Consider the following 20,603-nt stretch of genomic DNA (forward strand, 5'->3'; position numbering starts at 1 on the left):
CATCCTTTGTGATAAAAACGTCCACTGTAATAGAAACAGAAGAGAACTTCCTCAACCTGATGAAAGGAATCTAATGAAACCCACAGCTAACATCAAACTTAATGGTGAAAAACTTAATAACTTCATTTTCCTCTAATATCTGGAACAAGATAAGGATGTTGGCTCTTATCACTGCTATTCAACAACAGAGGAGGTCCTAGCAGGACAATTAAGCAAATAAATATATATATTAACATAATATGTAAATAATAACAAAAGACATCTGAATTGAAAAAGAAGTAAAACTATGTCTACCTTCAAATGATCTTACATATAGAAATCCTAAGGAACACACACAAACTAAGAATTAACAAATGAGTTCAGGAAGGTACACAAAATTGTGTTTTGGTATACAAAACTGCAAGAAACACAAAATGTATCTCCATGTAACAATGAACAATCCAAAAACTGAAATTAAGAAAACAATTCTAGGGACTTCCCCAATGGTCCAGTGGCTAAGACACTGTGCTTCCAATGCAGGCGTCATGGGTTTGATTCCTGGTCAGGGAACTAAGATCCCACATGTGTTGGTGTGGCCAAAAATAAATAAATAAACAAAAAGAACACAATTCTATTTATAACAGTGTCAAAGAATAAAAATACTTAGAAATAAATTTAGCAAAAGAAGTACAAACTGAAGATTAAGAAATTTCTGAAGGAAATTCAATACGGAAAGACATCCCATTCCATGTTCATGGCTCGGTAAAGACTTAATATTGCCAACACGGCAACATCCCCAAATTCATCCACAGAAAAAAAAAAAAAGCCAAAGCAAAAACACAAACACAATTATTTATCAAAATTCCATCTGGTTTTCTTTATGGAGAAATTGGAAAAGCTAGTATTAAAATTGATATGAAAATGCAAGGGATCCAGAATAGCCAAAATATTGGGAGAGAAGAAAAAATGTGGAGTGCTCACATTTCCCAATTTGAAAGCTTATAAAGGAATAATCAAGACAACGAAGGATTGGCATAAGGATAAACATATGACCAATGGAACAGAACTGAAAGCCCAGAAATAAACAATCATACTTATGGTCCATACTTATGGTCCAACAAGGATGCCAAGATAATTTAAAAAGCAATATTTTCAATAAACAGTGCTGGGCAACTGAATATTACACAGGCGAAACATATCAATCTAGACTCCTACACCTCACACCATAAACAAAAAGTTAACTCAAAATGGAGCATAGACACTTTTCATTACATAAATTTAATAAGAGCTATAAAACTCTTTGGGGAAAACAGAGGCTCAAGTCTTCTGACCTTGGGTAAGGCAATGTTCTCTTGTACGACACCAAAAGCGAAAGCAACAAAAAGAAAATTTCTCCAACACAGAAATCAAGAACTAACAGTCTCAAAAAGAAAAAAAAAAAAGTTACTATAGAACAAGTGAGGCAATTGTCTACTGTCACTTCTATTATTTGAGGGGGTAAAACAGCACAATATATAAAGTATCTTTTAAGAAATACTAGTTATAAACCTTGAACACTTATATGCTTATGTCATAAAGACAAATTAAAGCTCAGATGGTTTTCTAAGTATTAAGTTATTTAATATGCAATTTCTCTGATTTCTACCTCAAAACACTTCGTAAGGTAAGAGAGGGCAGGTACTATGATTCTCTATTTACATGGGGCCCAGAGAAGATGACTGACTAGTCACAGTATCATAAAAATTGGGTTACTACAATGGCACAACCTGTATGGGTTGACCTGATAAGGGTGAAAAGAGACTCAGAATATCAGATTCTGACATTCACTATACATATTTTATATAATTCACACACATATATTTACATTTAGATACAGTGAAATAAAATTTGAAATATAAATTTAAAATAGGATAACCTTGAATTGAGCATATACTTTTTTCTTCTTGAATTTTAAAACATCAATGAAATCTTTAGCTTGATTTATTTACAACAATTTCATGCTAGACTGGTATTTAATGCTGGTCCTTGGGCCTCACAAAGAACTTGATGGAGTAGGGCTGAGAAGAGACTGCCTCCACTGCAATCCCTACATGAATAATGCTCTATTTGGCTCCGTGCAATAGGAGCTATCTTCCACGATGCAAATACTCTACATCTAGGCTACCCAATGCAGGAGCCACTAACCCCAGTGACTACTGAGCATTTGCAACATGGCTAGTGCGACCAGGAACTGAATTTTTAGGTTTCACTTAAACTCACCCTTTCTATAGCTTCTTTCTCCTGAGGCGTTACTTGAATGTAGTTCATGTGACCACTTCCAGCTTCTGCGATGCCGCCACTGCCACCTCCACCCCCTCCTCCTTGACCACCAGCTTCCTGAACTGGTTCATTTAACATCTGAATAAAATGCTCCTGATGCTGGCTAATTTGCTGCAGTGATTTAAAGAACACAAGAACAACACATTGATATAAAGCCACCAGAGCAGCTCTTTGCAGGGAAATAAGACCTCCAATACAAATAAGAGAGAAAGCTACAACTTTGCAATTGCATTATTTTAGAATGATTCTGGGTTAGTCAGTCTTTGGAAGGATGTGATTTCTTGCACATTAAAGAAACTCAGTATTTCTGAGGGAGGTAAACAGTGAAGAATTAAAAGAATTCAAATTCTCTTTCATAAACATTCCACCCCCCATTACTATTAAAAACTACTTGATGGCTAAAAGAAAAAACAAATTATATATGTCTATATATTTTCATCTTCCACAATTAGCAGGCAGTAGAATGCTACTCGAAACTCAAATACTTCATGACCTGAACAATAATATAAGCCCACAGGTATGTTTTCTAACAGGCAGCGCACCTCTAGCAATAAGCTTGAGAAAGAGAGATTTAGAAAATTAAACATTTCTTATTGTGAAAGTTTCTTATATTCTTTAATAAAGTGTTTCCCAAACTTAGTATTTGACTAAATTAACCCCACCCCACCCCCAATTCTCTTTTTATGAGTACCTCTATAACACTCTCCTGGGGGTAGCTTGGAAGAACAGTTTATACACCTGGCAGAGGCGAAGGAGTGCTCACTGACTTCCACAAAATGTAATACATCCTAACCATTTTTGAAACTGATTAAACAGTCACCTGAAGTAACTGAGGATTTTCTCGACCTATCTGTTGTAGCAATGCTGGAAGCAGGGAAGGATTCTGTTGAATAATTTGTCTCATCTGTTGAAACTGAGGCTGATTCCGTAAAAATTCAAGAGGGTGTCCTAAAATAAACATGAACATTTTTAAACAAAAATAACAAACATAATTTAGACAGCAAACACTGTGAAGAAAAAACAACGATTTGAGTTCTAAGATGTATATAAAATGAAGTAAGTAATGACAATCTTCAAATTGTACCAACTTCCAAGTCTTATACTGCAGAAATTATTCCTACTAGCTCAGGTAGAGAGTGCGTTTGCCAGGTGGTACTAGTGGTAACTAACCTGACTGCCAATGCAAGAGACATAAGAGATGTAGTTTAACCCTGGGTTGGGAAGATCCCCTGGAGGAAGGCATGGCAACTCACTCTAGTATTCCTGCCTGGAGAATCCCATGGAAAGAGGAGCCTGGCGCGCTATGGTCCATGGGATTGCAAAGACATGACTGAAGCGACTCAGCACAGCACAGCACACAATGTAGAGAGAACAGAACACTAAAAGAATGAAGTTTTCCTACAACTGCCTTGGGCACTCAATTTATCAAATAATACTGAGAACCTGTGCCCTGCATATACTCTATAAAAAGTATTAAAAGTTGTTTCTGATGCTCCAAAGTTCCTAAGAAATATATATATCAAAACTAAGAAACACACAAAAAACCTACCATCTTTAATTGTATACAAAAGAATTATGCTTTTGAGGTTATGAAGATTAGTGGGAATTTTCTAGATGTACATTGTCATCTCCTGAATTATTCAAGACAATCATTCAAATTAAAATGGCCACAGAGCATGGTTATTTACTCTTCTTTGTGTAACACTAGTTTTACAGAAGAAAACAAGACTCAGAAATTAAGTTATCTCATAAGTGCCACTGAACGGGACAGCACCCCAACCCTGAACCAAAGCTCTGCTTCCTCCATTTCCATACTGAATCTCAGGAAATGAAAGCTTATCTTCTGGGAGACTGTACAGAAAATGCTTAGGGATTTTTATCAACCAGAGCTGACTGCCATAAATAGAGCTAGAAAATACATAAAGGAATGATCTCTTCAAAATTAACAGTTTGAATTACTTTATCAATCTTAAAGAAGAAAGAATGAAAGAGAACATGCCCAGGTCTATCACAGGCTCCAGACTTTGCTTTCTAGTCAAACCTTTGCCAACGCCAAGTGTGGGTGCTGGTCAGTAAAGATACCTGAATTCAAGCTTTGCTTTCACCTCTAGATACAAGATATTAAATATACTAGGTTTTATTTTCTTGGTTCTATAATAACCATTAAGATCCTACTGGCTTTGGAATTATATTTTATGATGTTTATAAGGAGAGAAAGAGACAAGGTTCGCAAACCATTCTGAATGCCTTCAGAATATAACACTAAATGCAAGCCAGGAAGCATTTCTTCCTTAGAATGAGCTAAAGAGAATATGTCCGTTACCAAAACTGCAGCGATGAAGTTTAATATAAGAGTATCTTTTATATCCACGTAGTACAGTTTCTTCTGGGCCCTTCTCTAACACTAAAAGAGATGTTAAGAATTATGATGCTCTGAGAATGAACCTCACCTCCAAAGTATTTCAGGTTAAATTATTTTACACTGAAGATTCATAGCCATTTCCTCCCCATCAAAAGACCCCACTTTACCTCCAGAACTTGTGGTTGTAGCTGCTGCTGTCGTAGCTGCTGCGGCTGCTGCCGCTGAGGACTGAGGAGCCCCGGTACTAGCTGCTGGAGGCGGGTCAACCACAGCCTGGCTTTCTCTGTCTCCAGGGATTCCCTGTAACATAATTTCCAAGCTTCAGAACAGTTCATCACTCAAAGTTACTAAGCTAAATATTACACAGAATAAGAGACTCTGCAAGTCTATTCAATATCCTTGTCTAATCTCTAAAAGCATCAAACAGATGCCTGCTTCAATTCAAAGTAAAGGATAAAGACAAACAAAATCTGCACATATTCAAGATTAGAAACGGCCTCAATGTGGTGTGGACGAATCTGTACTGTTGTTTCATATAGCAGCACTGACCAACAGAACTCTTCATCACGGAACACCTCTGCATTTATGTTGTCCAATAAAAATATCCATTAGCCACAAGCAGCTACTGAGACCTTGAAATGTGGCTAATGGTACTAAGACACTTAAAAAAAGAGTAAGTATTAACTTACTTGTACTTAAGAGTACTCAATAGCTACCTGACTAGACAGTGTAGATCTAAGACATAAAGTAGGGAATTTTATTAATTAAAAAAAAAATCATGAAATGATGTTTATACAGCAACACATATTAATATCTAACACCAAAGTATCAGGCAAGATCCTAAACTTGCATATAATACTGTCTAACATTAAAAAGCTAATTATTTAAATTTTCAAAATATCAACACAAATCTTATTAAGACATATCTGACTTTTTAGTTCGGTGGTTAAGACTCTGCCACTTTCACTGAGAAGGGCATGGGTTCAATCCGTGGTCAGGAAACTAAAATCTCACAAGCTTTGTGGTATGGCCGAAAAGAAAGAAAGAAAGAAAAAAGTAAATGGGTATAAAAGAATCTTTAACTTTTTGAGTGATAATTTTTCTAAGTTCGTGGCATTTATCTTCTGAAGTTATTATAACTTAAAACTGCACTAAGATTTTTGGAATATCCTATTTTGATAAAAATGATTTATAAGACTTCTCATATATAGCTTATCAGATCTTTATGTAATCCTTATAGGTTTTAGAAGGAGAATAGAGGAGAAAATATTGTATATGAATATGAGATGGTTACAGTAATCACTTCCATTTCCCAGTAAATCAGAAGCCAAAATCATAAACATATAAAGAATGAAGGACAATAAATAGCAGGATAATAATTGCTATATTAGATGTTCCCTCTAGGCACTGGGAACCACCCACCAATTCAACCCCTTAAATGAGGAGCTATCAAGTGTGGTCAAACTATATACAGATCAAGGGTCCAAAGGCCTCCATCAAATTCTCAAACAAGTTAGTTAAAATAAAAAGTTAATCACCACTGCTACAGATCTACCTCAAATTCTCACACACAGTATTTAGCTTTTTGTTAGATCATTACTTCTTTCTATACACTCACTTTCACTTATATAGTCATCAAAAACTAGCAAAAGTTAAAAGCATCAAAACAGATGCCTGCTTCAAATGAAAGTAAAGAATAACTGTTTCATGAACCTCTCATCTATTCATTTGCATGTGATACTAAATAGTAGCAACTGTGAAAATAGTAATTCATTTTTTAAACCTCAAGATTTCAAATCTATTGGGTCAAAATATTTGATGACACCATTAAAATTATGCAGAATTCCAAAATCAGGTATAAATTAAAGCCATTCTACAAAAGGAAAGGCAATGTTTTTATGTAATACATGTCTGATTTCTCAATTTCAAACTGATAATTAAATGAACTGTCAGTATTTTACAGACTTTCAAGAGGACAATGGAGAAAAGAATTCAAAAGATAAAATGATATGTTAAGATTTTCTGAACCTCATGCCAGTAAGCAGGAAATGACTGGAGGAGAAGCAGTTATCTGCTCATGACGGGGACTCTTCTGATACTCTCTGAAAAGGAGCTTCTACCAGAAGCACAATTAGAAACAAGGAATGGGTTCAACTGTGAGCGGTATTCTCCAAGGAGTTAGGATCTGAGATGATGTTTAGTGTAATTCAGACTTTTGATAATATTATAACAGACCAAAGACAATTATAGACTAAAATCTTAAGACTAAAAGTTAATCCAATATTATTGCAAACTTTGCTTCTGATCTGTGTCACATCTATAAAACAGACATTCATTGTCATAAATATCAAGGGTTTCAGTCCATACCCTTAACAATCTACTTCTCAAAAACTTTTATTAGTAGAGGAGTCTACAACCTAAAGTTTTCTCTAAACCCTTGTGAAAATCTGGGATCTGAGTTGTCCAGATAAATCAGATTATCTGAACTTTTCGGCAAAATCTCCCAATTTTTAAAAACTAGCTAGAACTAATTACAAAAACTTACATAGTACAAAATTTTACTTGGACTTTCAACTTGAAACTTCCACTCTACACAGTACATCCAGGATCATGTTTGGCAGGCAAAAAAGCTACTAAAATGCTGGATTCAATCAGTTTTAAAACCGGCTCCACCACCAGCCCTTTAACACACAGCTCTCATCCTTAGAGGATGGTGTAACTGGGTTAGACACTACTACTCCAAGTGGATAGCCAATTTTAAAATTCATTTAGTTACATTTTCTGATTCAGTCTTATCACAATCTTTTAGAAGAGGTTATACTTTATTAACAGAAAATGTTAATGCACTAAGAAAAGTACTGGGTTGACCAAAAAGTTTGCTCTGATTTTTCCATAAGATATAATGGAAAATCCCAAAAGAACTTTTGGAAAACCCAATAAATGTCAATAAAAGCATTATGCAAATTAGCATACATCATTATTATCTTATGAACTGCTATTGTTTCTTTAAAATTTCTGTTTCTTTGAGATTTCATTCTTAAACAACTAGAACAAAGAAAGCAAAACGCTTCTCACCATTAAGAGATACTCCACGGCTCTGTCAGGGTTGTTGAAACTGGCTCTCAGGGCTGCAATTACTTGCTCTCGTTCATAGCCCATTGACATGATCTCAGTTACCATATTCTCGTAAGACTGACCTGTCACTAAAAAAAGATGTGTGTGTGTGGATGGAAGAAGGGAAAGAGGAAAAAAGAAAGAAAATTTAATAAACAAACATTCTCCACACAATTTCAGTGTGTATGTAGGTATACACTGTCAGGCACTACAGTGTTAGGAACACAACGATGAGTAACTAAAACACATATACAACTACTACAACATACGTGTGGTAGGTAGAATAATTCACCTCCTCCCATCCTTAGGAACTATAAATAAGTTAGGTTACAAGGCACAGGGGAACTGAGGTTGCTAATCAGCTGACTTTAAGATAGGGAAATTATCCTGGATTACCTGGGTGGGTCCAATGTAGGGATAAAGGTCCTTAAAAGCAGAAGGGAAGCAGATGAGAGGGTCAGAGAAATAAGTGGGGGCAAGGCAGAGAAAAAAGCAGGGGCAGAGATGCTATGTACTTCCTTGAAGACAGAGGAAGGAGCTATGGCCAAGGTAAGTGGTCAGCCTCCTAGAAGCTGCAAAGGACACAGGGCAGATTCTCCCCTAGAGGCTCCAGCAAGGAATGCAGCTCTGATTTTAGCCCAGTGATTTAGTCCCTTTATTTTAGTCCAGTGAGCTCCAGTAAGACTTCTAGCCTACAGTAAGGTAATAAAGGCGTTGTGTTATACCACTAAGCTGTGATACAGAGCAGCAATGGAAAACTAATACAGTACGTTAAACATATAATAAAAATATCAAGCACAAAGGTAACACAAACATAAAACAGAATTAGGAAGTCAAGGCTGGCAACCTGGAAGAGGACACAGATGAACTGATTTTTGAAAGCAAGAAGCAGGGACATTTCAAGCAATCAATTGTACTGTAATAAGTTGTTTTCCTTTGACACCTTTTACTATCAAAGTGGAGGGGGAAAAGGGGTTGGAAGCGAGAAAGTCAGAATGTCTCATACCATATAAAATGGTACAATTATCTCTGTAAATCATTTCCCAGAGATCTCTCCAACCCCAACTCACTATTCATGGAAATGTCAGACAAAACTAATTTAAAGCAAGTTTTCCTAACACCTAGTGATGATGAGCATCTTTTTATATTTCTGTTGGACTTTTGTATATCTTCTTCGTTGAAATATCTATTCAAGTCCTTTGCCCATTTTAAAATTTTTTTTTTTTTTACTTTTTACTATTGAGTTGTATGAGTTCTTTATATATCAAGGATGTTAACCTATCATATACATATATAGGGCTGCAAGTATTTTCTTGCCATTCCATAAGTTGTCTTTTTACTTTGTTGATGGCAAACTTTTCAATGAAGTTCTAACAGCTATGAAAGTATAGCTTAAAAAACTAAGTATCACTGAGCAAATTCAACATCTGGTATCTTGTTTAATGACTTTTCCCTTCCTATTCCATTAAGTACTTAAGCTATTTCAACTTTTTAATTACCCACTGATACAATTCTAGCACAAAGCATTCAAGTGTCAATATACTTTCAGTAATCTAGTTCTCAGATACAGAAAACAGTATCAATAATAAAATTTTTATTAAGTGCTGTGGAGTATCAGAACTATACTATTTTAACATAGTGTTTCTCACTCAATTCTCACAAGAACTCTGTAAGAAAAGTTTACTTTCCCCTCCTTTTAAACATAATGAGGCTAAGGCTTATTAGAAAGAGTAACAGTTTGATCAGCGGCTATTAAGGCATGGTGCAGACACAAACACAAGCTGTCTAGACCCTAGAGCTCCCACACCTAATCCGTAATGCCATGCCTTCTAATTAGCCAAGTTATAAAAACTCAAACAGAAGTGTCTACATGCAGGCTGGGTACATTTTAGATCCTAAAGGTAAGAGAGAAATGACTGCTAGGAAAATTAGGGATAATGGACAACATCAGACAGAGCTAATGAGACTGAAGAAATAGTGATGAAGAAAATGTGATTACGAATGAATTCTGAACTTATCATTTAGGATAGGAAGTGTTGTGAAAGGAACAATGACCTCATTAGACCTGGCTTTTAGAAACTCCACTGTGGCAAGAAATAGACCAGTTAAGAGAATAATAGAATACTAGAGCGTTAGGAAGGTAGGGACGTGTGAGCTGAGGCAATTAAGTGGTAGGAGAAACAAAGATTTCAGAGTACTTTAGGAAGGAGATCAACAGGACTCCTAGTCTCACTGGCCAAGAGAGGAAGAGGTCAAGGTTGATGCTAATACTTTGGCAGAGTGTGGATGATGATGGAAGCAAGAAAGGAACAAGAGAGAAGAATCAGAGGAATAAAAAATTCGTCAATTTTGAATCTAAGGAATTTATGGAGGTTAAAGGTCTTCCAGCTGGCAGCTTAAAGAATGAGACTCGGAAATCAAGAGGGATATACATACTGGAGTTTTAATTTTGAGAATCCTTAAAAGTACAGCTGACCCTTGAACAATGTAGGCTTGAACTGTGTAGGTCCACAAATAATCAGATAACTGCATTCCTAGTATACTTTTATGTGACCCATGGCTGGCTGAATCTGCAGACGCGTAACTATGGATAGAGGCCTGTCCATAAAGTTATAGATGGATTTTTGACTACACAGAATTGATGGCCCTAACCCCTGTGCTATTCACGGGTCAACTGTGTGTGGGTGGTATTTACTATTCCCATGGTCTGAACTTTGAACTATGACCTAGAGGAGAATCCTAGAAAAAAACCCATACATTTAAGGGCCAGGTAAGACAGAAAGAATTAACCAGGAAGCCTGAGGAAGGAACAGTCAGAGATACAGTTCAATAAAAGAGGTATCACAGAAGCCAAAGAAGAAACATTTAAAGAAGCAGGGTTATCAACGTAAAGACTGGATGGATTAAAGATTAAAGGGTAAAGGGATCCTGAGACCGTAATGGCAGTTATAAGAGATGCAGATATGAAAAGGGAAGACACCACCACCAGAGACCACAGCAGGGGCAACTAGAGCTGTGCATTCCTGGGCTCCTGCCAGGCAGCGTCAACGCATTCCAACTGACGCATAACAGCAACAGCCAGAACCTCCAACAGCATCACGGAGAAGTGCAGGCCGGTTCCAGCTCTGAGGCTACAGAGCATTTTACACATCCCTGGGTAATCTTGAGCTGTTCCAGAACCCCTGTAACCATTTCCTAAGATTAAGCTTTTACTGTTTGAAATAGAGTGATTTCTGTTTTCCTGCTTGCTGGACACTAAACTCATACTCAGATGGTGGCAGAGTAATCCCAGAAAAGTCCTCACAGGTATGAATGTGGGTTTGGTACATCCAGGTGATCTTAGGTTGATTAAACAATTATTTTGCACCTATGTGCTATGGGCAACTAGCCAGCTTTTTACATGGCAATCAGGGCATCACAGAGTTCAAGCTCAATTAGCTCAGAGGGCCAACTCCGTATCTTATGCGATACTACTGCTATTGGAATCTTGCTGCTGCGGCAGCTACACAGGGAATCCAGAAGCCCATACTCTACGGAAGCTGCCATTCCCACCTGCTCCCAGCCCTCCACCTCCCCACCATTGCCTGTAGTACAGAAGAGCACCAAAGGGCAGGAGCAGGGTTGCCAGCAAATAGACCAATAATGAGCGCTTACAGCAGGCACTGTACCAGGGACAGTCACAACGGGAAAATGGGCAAAAAACCCAAAACTCATTTTGACAGATGTAAGTGTGAAGGGAAGATGGAAAGACATTACTCAACAGGTAAAAAGTCAGGATAAAAAGGCATTTTCACTCTAAGTACAATACAAGCAACAAGATGCAGATGGGGACCTACAGGGCTACAACTTGGAATAAAGGCTGGAGGAGAATAAAGACGAAATGTGAGACAGATTTCATAACATCTTACACTCATTTCAAAGACACTTCATAATAAACCTATACACAGATTAAACTTCATTTTAAAACCCATATTTGGAAAATGGAAAATGTATCTGCTTTAAAGAAAGAAGTATGCTTAACTCTTAACAGCACAATTTAAATGATTCAATATGTAGAACATTAATTTACAAAGTCTTCAGTAACACCAATTATCTAAATCATTTAACTACCTGACTATAAACAACCATGAAAATGAATACTTTCATGATCTAGAGAAATGAAACCTCTTCCCTCTTATAAAGTAATTTACTATGTAGACACTTACCAAGTGCACTTGTTGCATCTTCAAAAAGGTTTGACCGAGAAGAATCACCTGATGTACTGTAAAATGTTTTCAGAAAATCATGTATCAGAAAGTATGTAAAATTTACCTTAAAGCTTAGCAACTGTCCAATTTGTACAGACTCTTTGATTTTAATTAAATGTATAAGTCTGGCTACAGTGTTTAAAAAGGCTTCCAGATTAAAATCCAAAGCTTTATCCATAACATTTATGGCTTGGGAAGAATTTTAATACTCATTCTGCTCTGCAAATCCATCATTTAAAGAACTTACAAAAGTTAAATAATCTGTTTAAGTCAAATCACAGTCAAAGAAATACCAAAAGCTGTACGTGATAAACAGCACACATAGAAACTGCATTTGGCTGGAAAGGCCTGGGAAGTCCTTATACAGTAGAATTTCATTTAGCTCTTATAGTTAGGTTCTGAACACAGAAAACTACTGCAAGATAGCATTCAAACAAGGAACACAGCATTAAAAACATGCAGAGGTGGGATAGACCCGAGCTGTAACCAAGTTTTAAACCAGTTTAAAAGGACTAAGTTTTCATGGGACTTCCTTGGTGGCCCGGTGGCTAAGACTCCATGCTCCCAATGCAAGGGGCTGGGGTTTGATCCCTGCCAGGGAACTAGATCCTACATGCCACAACTAAGACTTGCTGCAACCAAATCATATTAAAAAAAAAAAAAAAGCAACGGAGGCATCTCCTGATCTCCTAAATATATTAAAAAAACAAAAGGACTAAGTTTCTGTTAGGCAACTGAAGAAGATGAGCCTAGAAAACAAAGTAGACACAAATACAATAATGAAAGACCAGAAGAGAAGGCCAAAGAAAAACGAGGTTTACAAAACTGGTAAGGACAGTAGTTAGCAATTTAAATTACAACATACACAAACACAATATACACATATACCTGTGTCCCAATATTACAAACGAAACTCAGTAGACTTCAGTTCTGAGAAAACTCTACAGCACAGCAAGACAACGGAAATACTTAACTTTGAATTCATAAATTACTTTGTAAGCTTCAGTCAGTTCTTCCCCAATACAATGAGGTCCAGCAATAGTACCCTTGTATCCCCCGGGTGCTTTGGGCAGGGTTACTGCTGCCAAGTGCCTGGCATCCTAACACTCAACATGATTGGTAAGCGTAAACAATCATTTGGTATAATTTTCAACGTACCTTCATTAACTAATGTATAGAAGGCAAAACTTCAAAATGAAGTTTTTGAATTATAGTTCAACACTATATACATATATGGGAAAAAACTCTCCTGCCCTGGACCCCTACCCAGAGACAACCACTACGAGTAGTTTCTATATATTCACTTGTGTCTCACTGTTGTGTTTTGGAATAAACGCATGTCAGAAGAACTACAACTGCCTCAATTTTTCCCAGAGAGGCATGACATTCCATTTAATTGATCAAATCAAACTAGTAAGAATCTGTTTGGTTTCCAATCTTTAAATTCTTTCTGTACTCAAATTTATTAATCATTTTTTTTCATGACTTTTTTGATTAACATTGTTTTTCCCAAGGTCTCCTCTAGTTTATGATTTCACTTCTACATTAAATCTTTCTCTATTTAAAATTTATTTACTCTTTTTTCTTTGTGCCACACTGTGCAGTATATTCCCCCACCAGTTAATCAAACCCATGCTGCTTGCAGGGCCGTAATAACTAAACCACAAGGGAAGTCCCTAAAACTGATTTTTATAAGATGACCTCCACGTGGCTAGACATTTACCCCATCAGCATTTCCCAGAGTGGTCTGAAATTATTCTTATCTCATATTAAGTCCCTGTATGCATATTGGTCTGTTTCTAGACTACTATTTCACCAAGTAGCCCTTCTAGTAAGAGCCATTCTAAATTTGTAATCACTACCATGCATAATACATTATGTGGCAGAATTAATTAGACCCCTCATTACTTTCTTTTATAGAACAATCTGTGCTGTTTTTGCATACTTTCTTCTTTTTAAACCTTACAGATAACACTGAGATACCGTTTACTGCTACTGCTAAGTCACTTCAGTTGTGTCTGACTCTGTGTGACCCCATCCCTGGGATTCTCCAGGCAAGAACACTGGAGTGGGTTGCCATTTCCTTCTCCAATGCATAAAAGTGAAAAGTGAAAGTGAAGTCGCTCAGTCATGTCCGACTCTTTGCGACCCCATGGACTGCAGCCTACCAGGCTCCTCTGTCCACGGGATTTACCAGGCAAGAGCACTGGAGTGGGGTGCCACTGCCTTCTCCGATATACTGTTTAACCACCATTCAAATCCTGATTCTGCCTCAGCACTCCTCCCCTTCCCCTGGGGAGACCATCTCATCAGTTAGTGTGATGTCCCTCTGCCACTGTCTCTCTGCACATTAACATGCTCACCCACAGAAAATATCAATGTTGTCATGTGGTTTTGTTTGGTTTATGGTTACTGACTACTGTTCTGCAATCTGCTTCTTTTCACTTGATAACAAAGCCTTGAAACCACATTCATTCAATATGCATATATACTACATACTTTACCTGGCCTACAGTACTGGATATTAGAGTTTCTTAAACTTTAGGAAGCCTAAGAATTCACCAGGGTTACTATTTAGTAGTTCAAGTCGTATTTGACTCTTTGAGACCCCATGGACTGCGGCATGCCAGACTTCCCTGTCTTTCACTATATCCCAAGGGGACTCTACTAGAATTCACTAGCAGAGCTTGTTAAAAACAGACTTGGAGGACCCACGAGTACAGAATTCTGATTTATAGAGGTCTGGGGTGGAGCCTAAGAATTAATTTCAGAGTAACTCCCAGTGATGTTGATGCTGCCTGTTTACTACCACACTACGGAGAATTCCATGGACAGAGGAACCTGGCAGGCTATAATCCATGGGGTCGCAAAGAGTTGGACATGACTGAGCAACTATCACTCAATATGAATAAGCCCAGTTCTCTAATATGAACAAATAACAAGTCAAGTCATGCTCTTACTAATGGAATTTAAGTTAGTTCCAATTTGTCCTCAATTACAAGCAATACAGTCCCTGTGCACAAGTTTGATTTCTCTACAGTAGATATCAAGAAGTGGAATTTGCACTGTAATATGTAGTCTTTACTGTCATCCACTTTACAGATGAGGAAAAATCCAAAGATGTTAATTTCTTTTCTAAGGTTGCTGCTGCTGCTGAGTTGCTTCAGTTGTGTCCGACCCTGTGCGACCCCATAGACGGCAGCCCACCAGGCTCCCCCGTCCCCTGGGAGTCTCCAGGCAAGAACACTGGAGTGGGTTGCCATCTCCTTCTCCATTTCTAAGGTTAAGACCAAACAAATATCAGACCCGAACACAATACTATGTAGCAACTGGAAAAACTTAACTGATATGGAAAGATGTTGATGACAAATGTGACAAGTCAAATAATATACAACAAATAATGATTGGGGGACAATGTCAAGTTGTTTATATGTCAAGCTATAATATACTGTCAGGTTATTTTATAATTCTTATTCTTTTGCGTCATTTGTATTGCCTAACTTTTCTATACAAAAGTTTTTTTCCTTTCTCCCTAGGAGAAAACAAAAATCCAATTATGGAAATTTAAACAGACATAAAAAGCACACTATTTTAGTCAGGGTTCAAAGTTTAGATCGAATGTTTGATCCACACATTAATCAAAATAAATACATGCATGCAGTACTGTTATAAACATACTCCTATGCAATTTCCTAGAGTCCAGTTCTTACCTGTCAGTTGATGTTGGGGTAGTGGCCACCGGTGTTTCTACCGGCCTCTCTGCAGGCTTCTCTTGTTTCGTTGCACTAGCAGGTGCAGGTTCAGAAGATGCTGTCGTTGATGCTGGAGTGACAGATGCAGGTGTGGGAGTGGGAGCCAGAGTGGGGGCAGGGGCTGGGGCCTGAGTCACAGCTGGTGCTGTGGAGGAACTAACTGTGGCGGTGGTGGCAGAATTTGATTGCTGAGTTGTGGCTGGTGCTGGTGTTGTCACTGCTTTGGGCTAAACACATTACAAAGCAAAACCATGCATTATGATAAAATACTACATTACCACCTGACCTCTGGATGCTATAAACAAACATAACAATACTAATACAAATTTGTAGATTTAAAACAATTTTGTAGGGTGACATAATGAGTAATCAACAGCAGCAATCTGAGTCATCATTTATGTTACACTTTCAAAGCTGGTAAGTGCATATATATCAACTCTCAATCTCAATTAGTTCTAGTCAATGGTTTCAGTCTTAGGATCATTATGAAAAAGAACCAAAAAAGCAAATATTTTAAAACATAAAGAATGTATATATCCAAAATAACTAAATAAATAAAAGAAACACATAATTCACCCCCAAACTTCATAATTAAAGCTTCTTGGTTGCAACTTCAAAGTATTAATCGTCATTTGAAAGCATTATGAAAATAACTTCCTTGAAATTAAAGTATAAACAGAAGTATGATTAATGAACATGACAGATAATCTGCTGTATTTTAGGAGAGGGAAGAAAATCCCAATGTGACCAGAAGCCAAGAGATTTAAGTACAAAGAGACTAACACTACTTTTGAGATGTAGACATAGTTAAACAGAGGCCAAATAAAGTAATAACTGCATGCTCAGCACTTTCTGAACTAAAATCAGAGCCATAAGTATTCCCACCAAGCAAAAAGCAGTTACATATGAGTAAAAATCATACTACATGAGTTTTATCTTTCTCTGAAGGCCTATTAACGCTCACGATCTACTTAGTTCATAACTTTCCTAAGGTAAAAAGGTAACTGATTTTCTGGAAAATGAGATTAAAATTCAACATAGTTGCCCCAAGTATAAATCAACAAACTGTAAATGAGTGGATTTGTGTCTTACTCTAATTGAGCTAGTATAGAATGTATTGGAAAAAAATGTCTTGTGCAAGGTAGGGGGATGGGATGTAGCATTTGCTCCCTCCTTTGCCTGTATTAAGAGTCTGAATTTGGCTCTGTAATTTTTATTGCCAACGTCATTCCCTGCAAATTATTAATGTTCTATAACTCCAACCAGATAAGAATGTAATTTAAATGCATTCTGCCCATTTACCATTTCCCATAAGATCAAAATAATACTGTGACTATATATGTATTAGCTATATATATAGTGGGTCATATATGTATTATATAATTATATGTTTTATATATTATAGTTATATATGTAATATATGTAATAGTTATATATTATATACAGTGATCAATATAATAGTATAATATACCATGTCCTCAAGGTCTCTGTTGCCACAAAGAACTTTTTAAACCTCACTCTAAATAGTACCAAACCTATCTGCTTTTCAAAGGTCCTCTGTTTAACTTTTGATATTAATAGTTTTTTCTCTCTTCTTTGTAACAAGGGAATTTCTCACTGCTTCCAAAATGTTTAACTGCAGCAGTCTTCTTCCCCTTCTAAAAGCTGGCCTAAGTAAAATAAAAATCTGCTTGGCTCCAAAGTGGCTGTTTTTCAAACGCATGCACCTATTCTGAGACCCAGCCTGCTTAACTCTTGGTTCTGTTCTTAAGAGTCAAGGTTACCATAACACTAAAAGAAATAAGACCATAACAAATACATACCCAAATGTCTGTGGCTACCAGACATACTATGTATGATAAAATTAAATGAGGGAATATTATTCAGCCCTAAAAAGGACAAATTCTGGCACATGCTACAATATGGACAAACCTTGAAGATATTTTATGAAGGAAAATATTAATAAACAAGTCACAAAAGGAAAAATACTGTATGACTCCACTTATATGAGGTATAAAGTGTAGTCAAATACACAGACAGAAAAGATAATAGAGGTGTTGGGCTGGGGCATGGCATGGCTATTTACTCTTTAATAGGTACAGAGTTTCAGTTTGGGAAAATGAAAAAAGTTTTAGAAATGGATGGTGGTGATGGCTACGTAACAATGTGAATGTATTTAATGCCAAGGAGCCATACACTTAAAAATGATTAAATTTGTAAATTTTATGTTGTGCATTTTATCAGTTTTTTAAAAAACTAGTTGAGACAAAGTTTCCTCATATGATTCTGTTCATCTGTATTTAAAGTTTAATATTTTAATATATTTTAATAATTAAGTGCTTAAATATATGTAACAAAATATTTAAAAAATTAACCTCAATACATACGAAATGTTTAGCTGTTTTTTGTTTCTCACTACAAAAGTATGCAGTAATTAAAATCCGTTTGTTCAACTCTTATTTCCCACTGCATTTTTCCTTTGAGAATTAAAAAGTCTTTGACAAACTGGCTTCCAATTACCATTTAAATTTAGTTTGGGTGCTACAAGTAACATTATTCTTCTCAGATTATTAGGGGTTCAGAATTTAGACCACAATTCAATCTTAAAAGTGAGGGTCATAAGTGCTGCCACTCCTCTGTTTGTGTTAACTCCCTACTGCATATTTATCTTTCTGTCTTTCCCTTTTTCTAGTTTCTAAAAAACTATTTTATTGACTAAAAAATATCACTGAAATTTTTAGTCTATATGCCTTTTTGGCCTTGAGGCATTTGTTAGGTCTAGGTACATCATTTAGCCAAGTCCTTTTAAAGGATTCTTAATAAAAACTATAAAATAAGAAACAAGAATCACATTCTCTTATTACATAATTTGTGATTTTACTAATCCAACAATACCTAATAATGTTTAACATGACATTTCATATATCAACTGTTTCAACATATTTAAAATTATGCTCAAACTACAAATACATAAAACTATTAATTTTATGGTTGACTCAAAGCAAACTGTTAACATGCTTAGTAACTATTACGTGCATGCCACTATGGATGTATATATACTGTTTTCACTTAAAAAGTGTAAAGAAAGACTTGGAATTTTTTTTTCTAAACTCACATGGATAAAGATATATATACAAGGAGGCTGAAACTTACTTTTGTCACCATAACTACCACGAAGTTTTTCTCATCAATTTTATATTCTTTTAGAGCAGTATCATCATTGAGGATTTTGCCTAGTACATTAAGAAACAAACATATTATTAAAGGCACCATAAACTGTCTTACACTGAGGTTAAAACAATCATAAACATTAATTTTATCAATTAAAACTCTCCCCAAAGAAAAACATTAACCAATCAGCCAAGATAAACATAAATGGATCCAAGATTAGTTAAGAAGGCATGAGCATCTGACTAAAAGACAGCAAACACAAACGTCTACAGATATCTGAAGCCAAAGCATGTCTTAAAAATTATTTATAACAATAATAAAAAAAAAAGACTTGCTGGGTAAGGAGACATTAACTAGGTCCTGAGAAACGGAAGATCATGAAAACAAATAAAATTCAATTCTGAGATGCTCAAAGACCCACCCCCAACCCGGCCTGGGAATAACCTATAAACCCTCTTAATGGAAGGAGAAAAGATCTTCTTACTCCCACAAATACTGGATATCTGCAACACAGAAATGTTTCACTGCCATAAAAACTAAGATACTCATAATGACTTGGTACACAGAAATGGCAAGATACAGAACTGAGTAAGCCACATGGACTATGTAAGACTTCAGTCATGCAGAATGACAGATGTAAGGTCAGGATTCCTTCAGGCTTCCTTTTCCTTGAAATTAGTTTTCCATTTTTAAAGTTATTGAATCAAAAGCTGCAAGCATTAAGACAAAATGGAACAGTGTCTCTGCATAGGAATGAAAAACACAAGCCAAGAATAGGAACCAGAAATTCTAGTTTTCTATCTGCCACCAACTACCTATGCCTCTTCAGGCTTCTGAGTCCTCATCACAGGGCTGGTGTTTCCTCTCAACTACCTCAGTTAAGAAAGTACTACAAAATCTTTATCTAAAAGTAGACAAGAATCCAGGGGTAAGTCAAGATCCACCTTACTGACATCGGCAATCAAAGTGCTCAGTATTTCTTCTAAAGAACACAGAAAACAATTTTCACCACAAAATTCACCTATCAAGTCTATTTTTAACGTACATTTTCCTGGTTATTAGTGAGGCCAGTTAATTTGCAACTTCCTATTCATATCCTTTGTTGTTTTTTAATTGGGTCATCCTTTTCCCTATTGATTTGTCAAGAGCTCTTTATATAATCTGGATATTAATCTTTTTTTCCCCTGTCACTTATTGTATTGTCTTTTGACGTAAGGTTTTCTGTAGTCTTCAGTCAATTTTGGTATTGTATTTGAAAACAGATAAACTTGTCGCTTCCCTGGTGGTTCAGTGGTTAAGAATCTACCTTTCAATGCAAGGGACACTGGCTCAATCCCTCGTCCCAGATGAACCGACATGCCACGGAGCAACTAAGCCTGCAAGCCGCAACTACTGAGCCCAAGTACTGCAACCACTGAAGCCCATATGCCTCAAGTCTGTACTCCACAAGTTAAGCCACTGCAGTGAGAAGCCCACACACCACGAGGGACAGTAGCCCCTGTTCCCGAAACCAGAGAAAGCCCACGCACCACAGCTAAGACCTACCATAGCCAAAAATAGAACAACATTTCAACAGATTACAAAAGATGCTCAGTTTGATGAGAAAACTAAAGAAAACACATATAGAACAATAAAATTGGACACCTATCTTGTATCACT

The 20,603-nt window shown here is 36.5% G+C and overlaps 1 protein-coding gene across 2 annotated transcripts in view; it reads right to left on the bottom strand.

The window, feature by feature from the left end:
- RAD23B (RAD23 homolog B, nucleotide excision repair protein) overlaps positions 1-20,603 on the bottom strand; it is a 43,483-nt gene that overhangs the window by 4,065 nt on the left and 18,815 nt on the right. For both annotated transcript variants that reach the window (XM_020878219.2, XM_070459341.1), the window contains 7 exons: positions 18,927-19,006; positions 15,732-16,000; positions 11,980-12,035; positions 7,736-7,863; positions 4,828-4,960; positions 3,119-3,246; positions 2,239-2,409 (listed from right to left, as the gene is read on the bottom strand). In XM_020878219.2, the coding sequence (XP_020733878.1) occupies positions 2,239-2,409; positions 3,119-3,246; positions 4,828-4,960; positions 7,736-7,863; positions 11,980-12,035; positions 15,732-16,000; positions 18,927-19,006 (965 nt within the window). The remainder of the gene's footprint in view (positions 1-2,238; positions 2,410-3,118; positions 3,247-4,827; positions 4,961-7,735; positions 7,864-11,979; positions 12,036-15,731; positions 16,001-18,926; positions 19,007-20,603) is intronic.

The sequence above is a fragment of the Odocoileus virginianus genome, chromosome 31 (genome assembly GCF_023699985.2).
Source record: "Odocoileus virginianus isolate 20LAN1187 ecotype Illinois chromosome 31, Ovbor_1.2, whole genome shotgun sequence".
In the NCBI taxonomy this organism is placed as follows: Eukaryota; Metazoa; Chordata; class Mammalia; order Artiodactyla; family Cervidae; genus Odocoileus; species Odocoileus virginianus.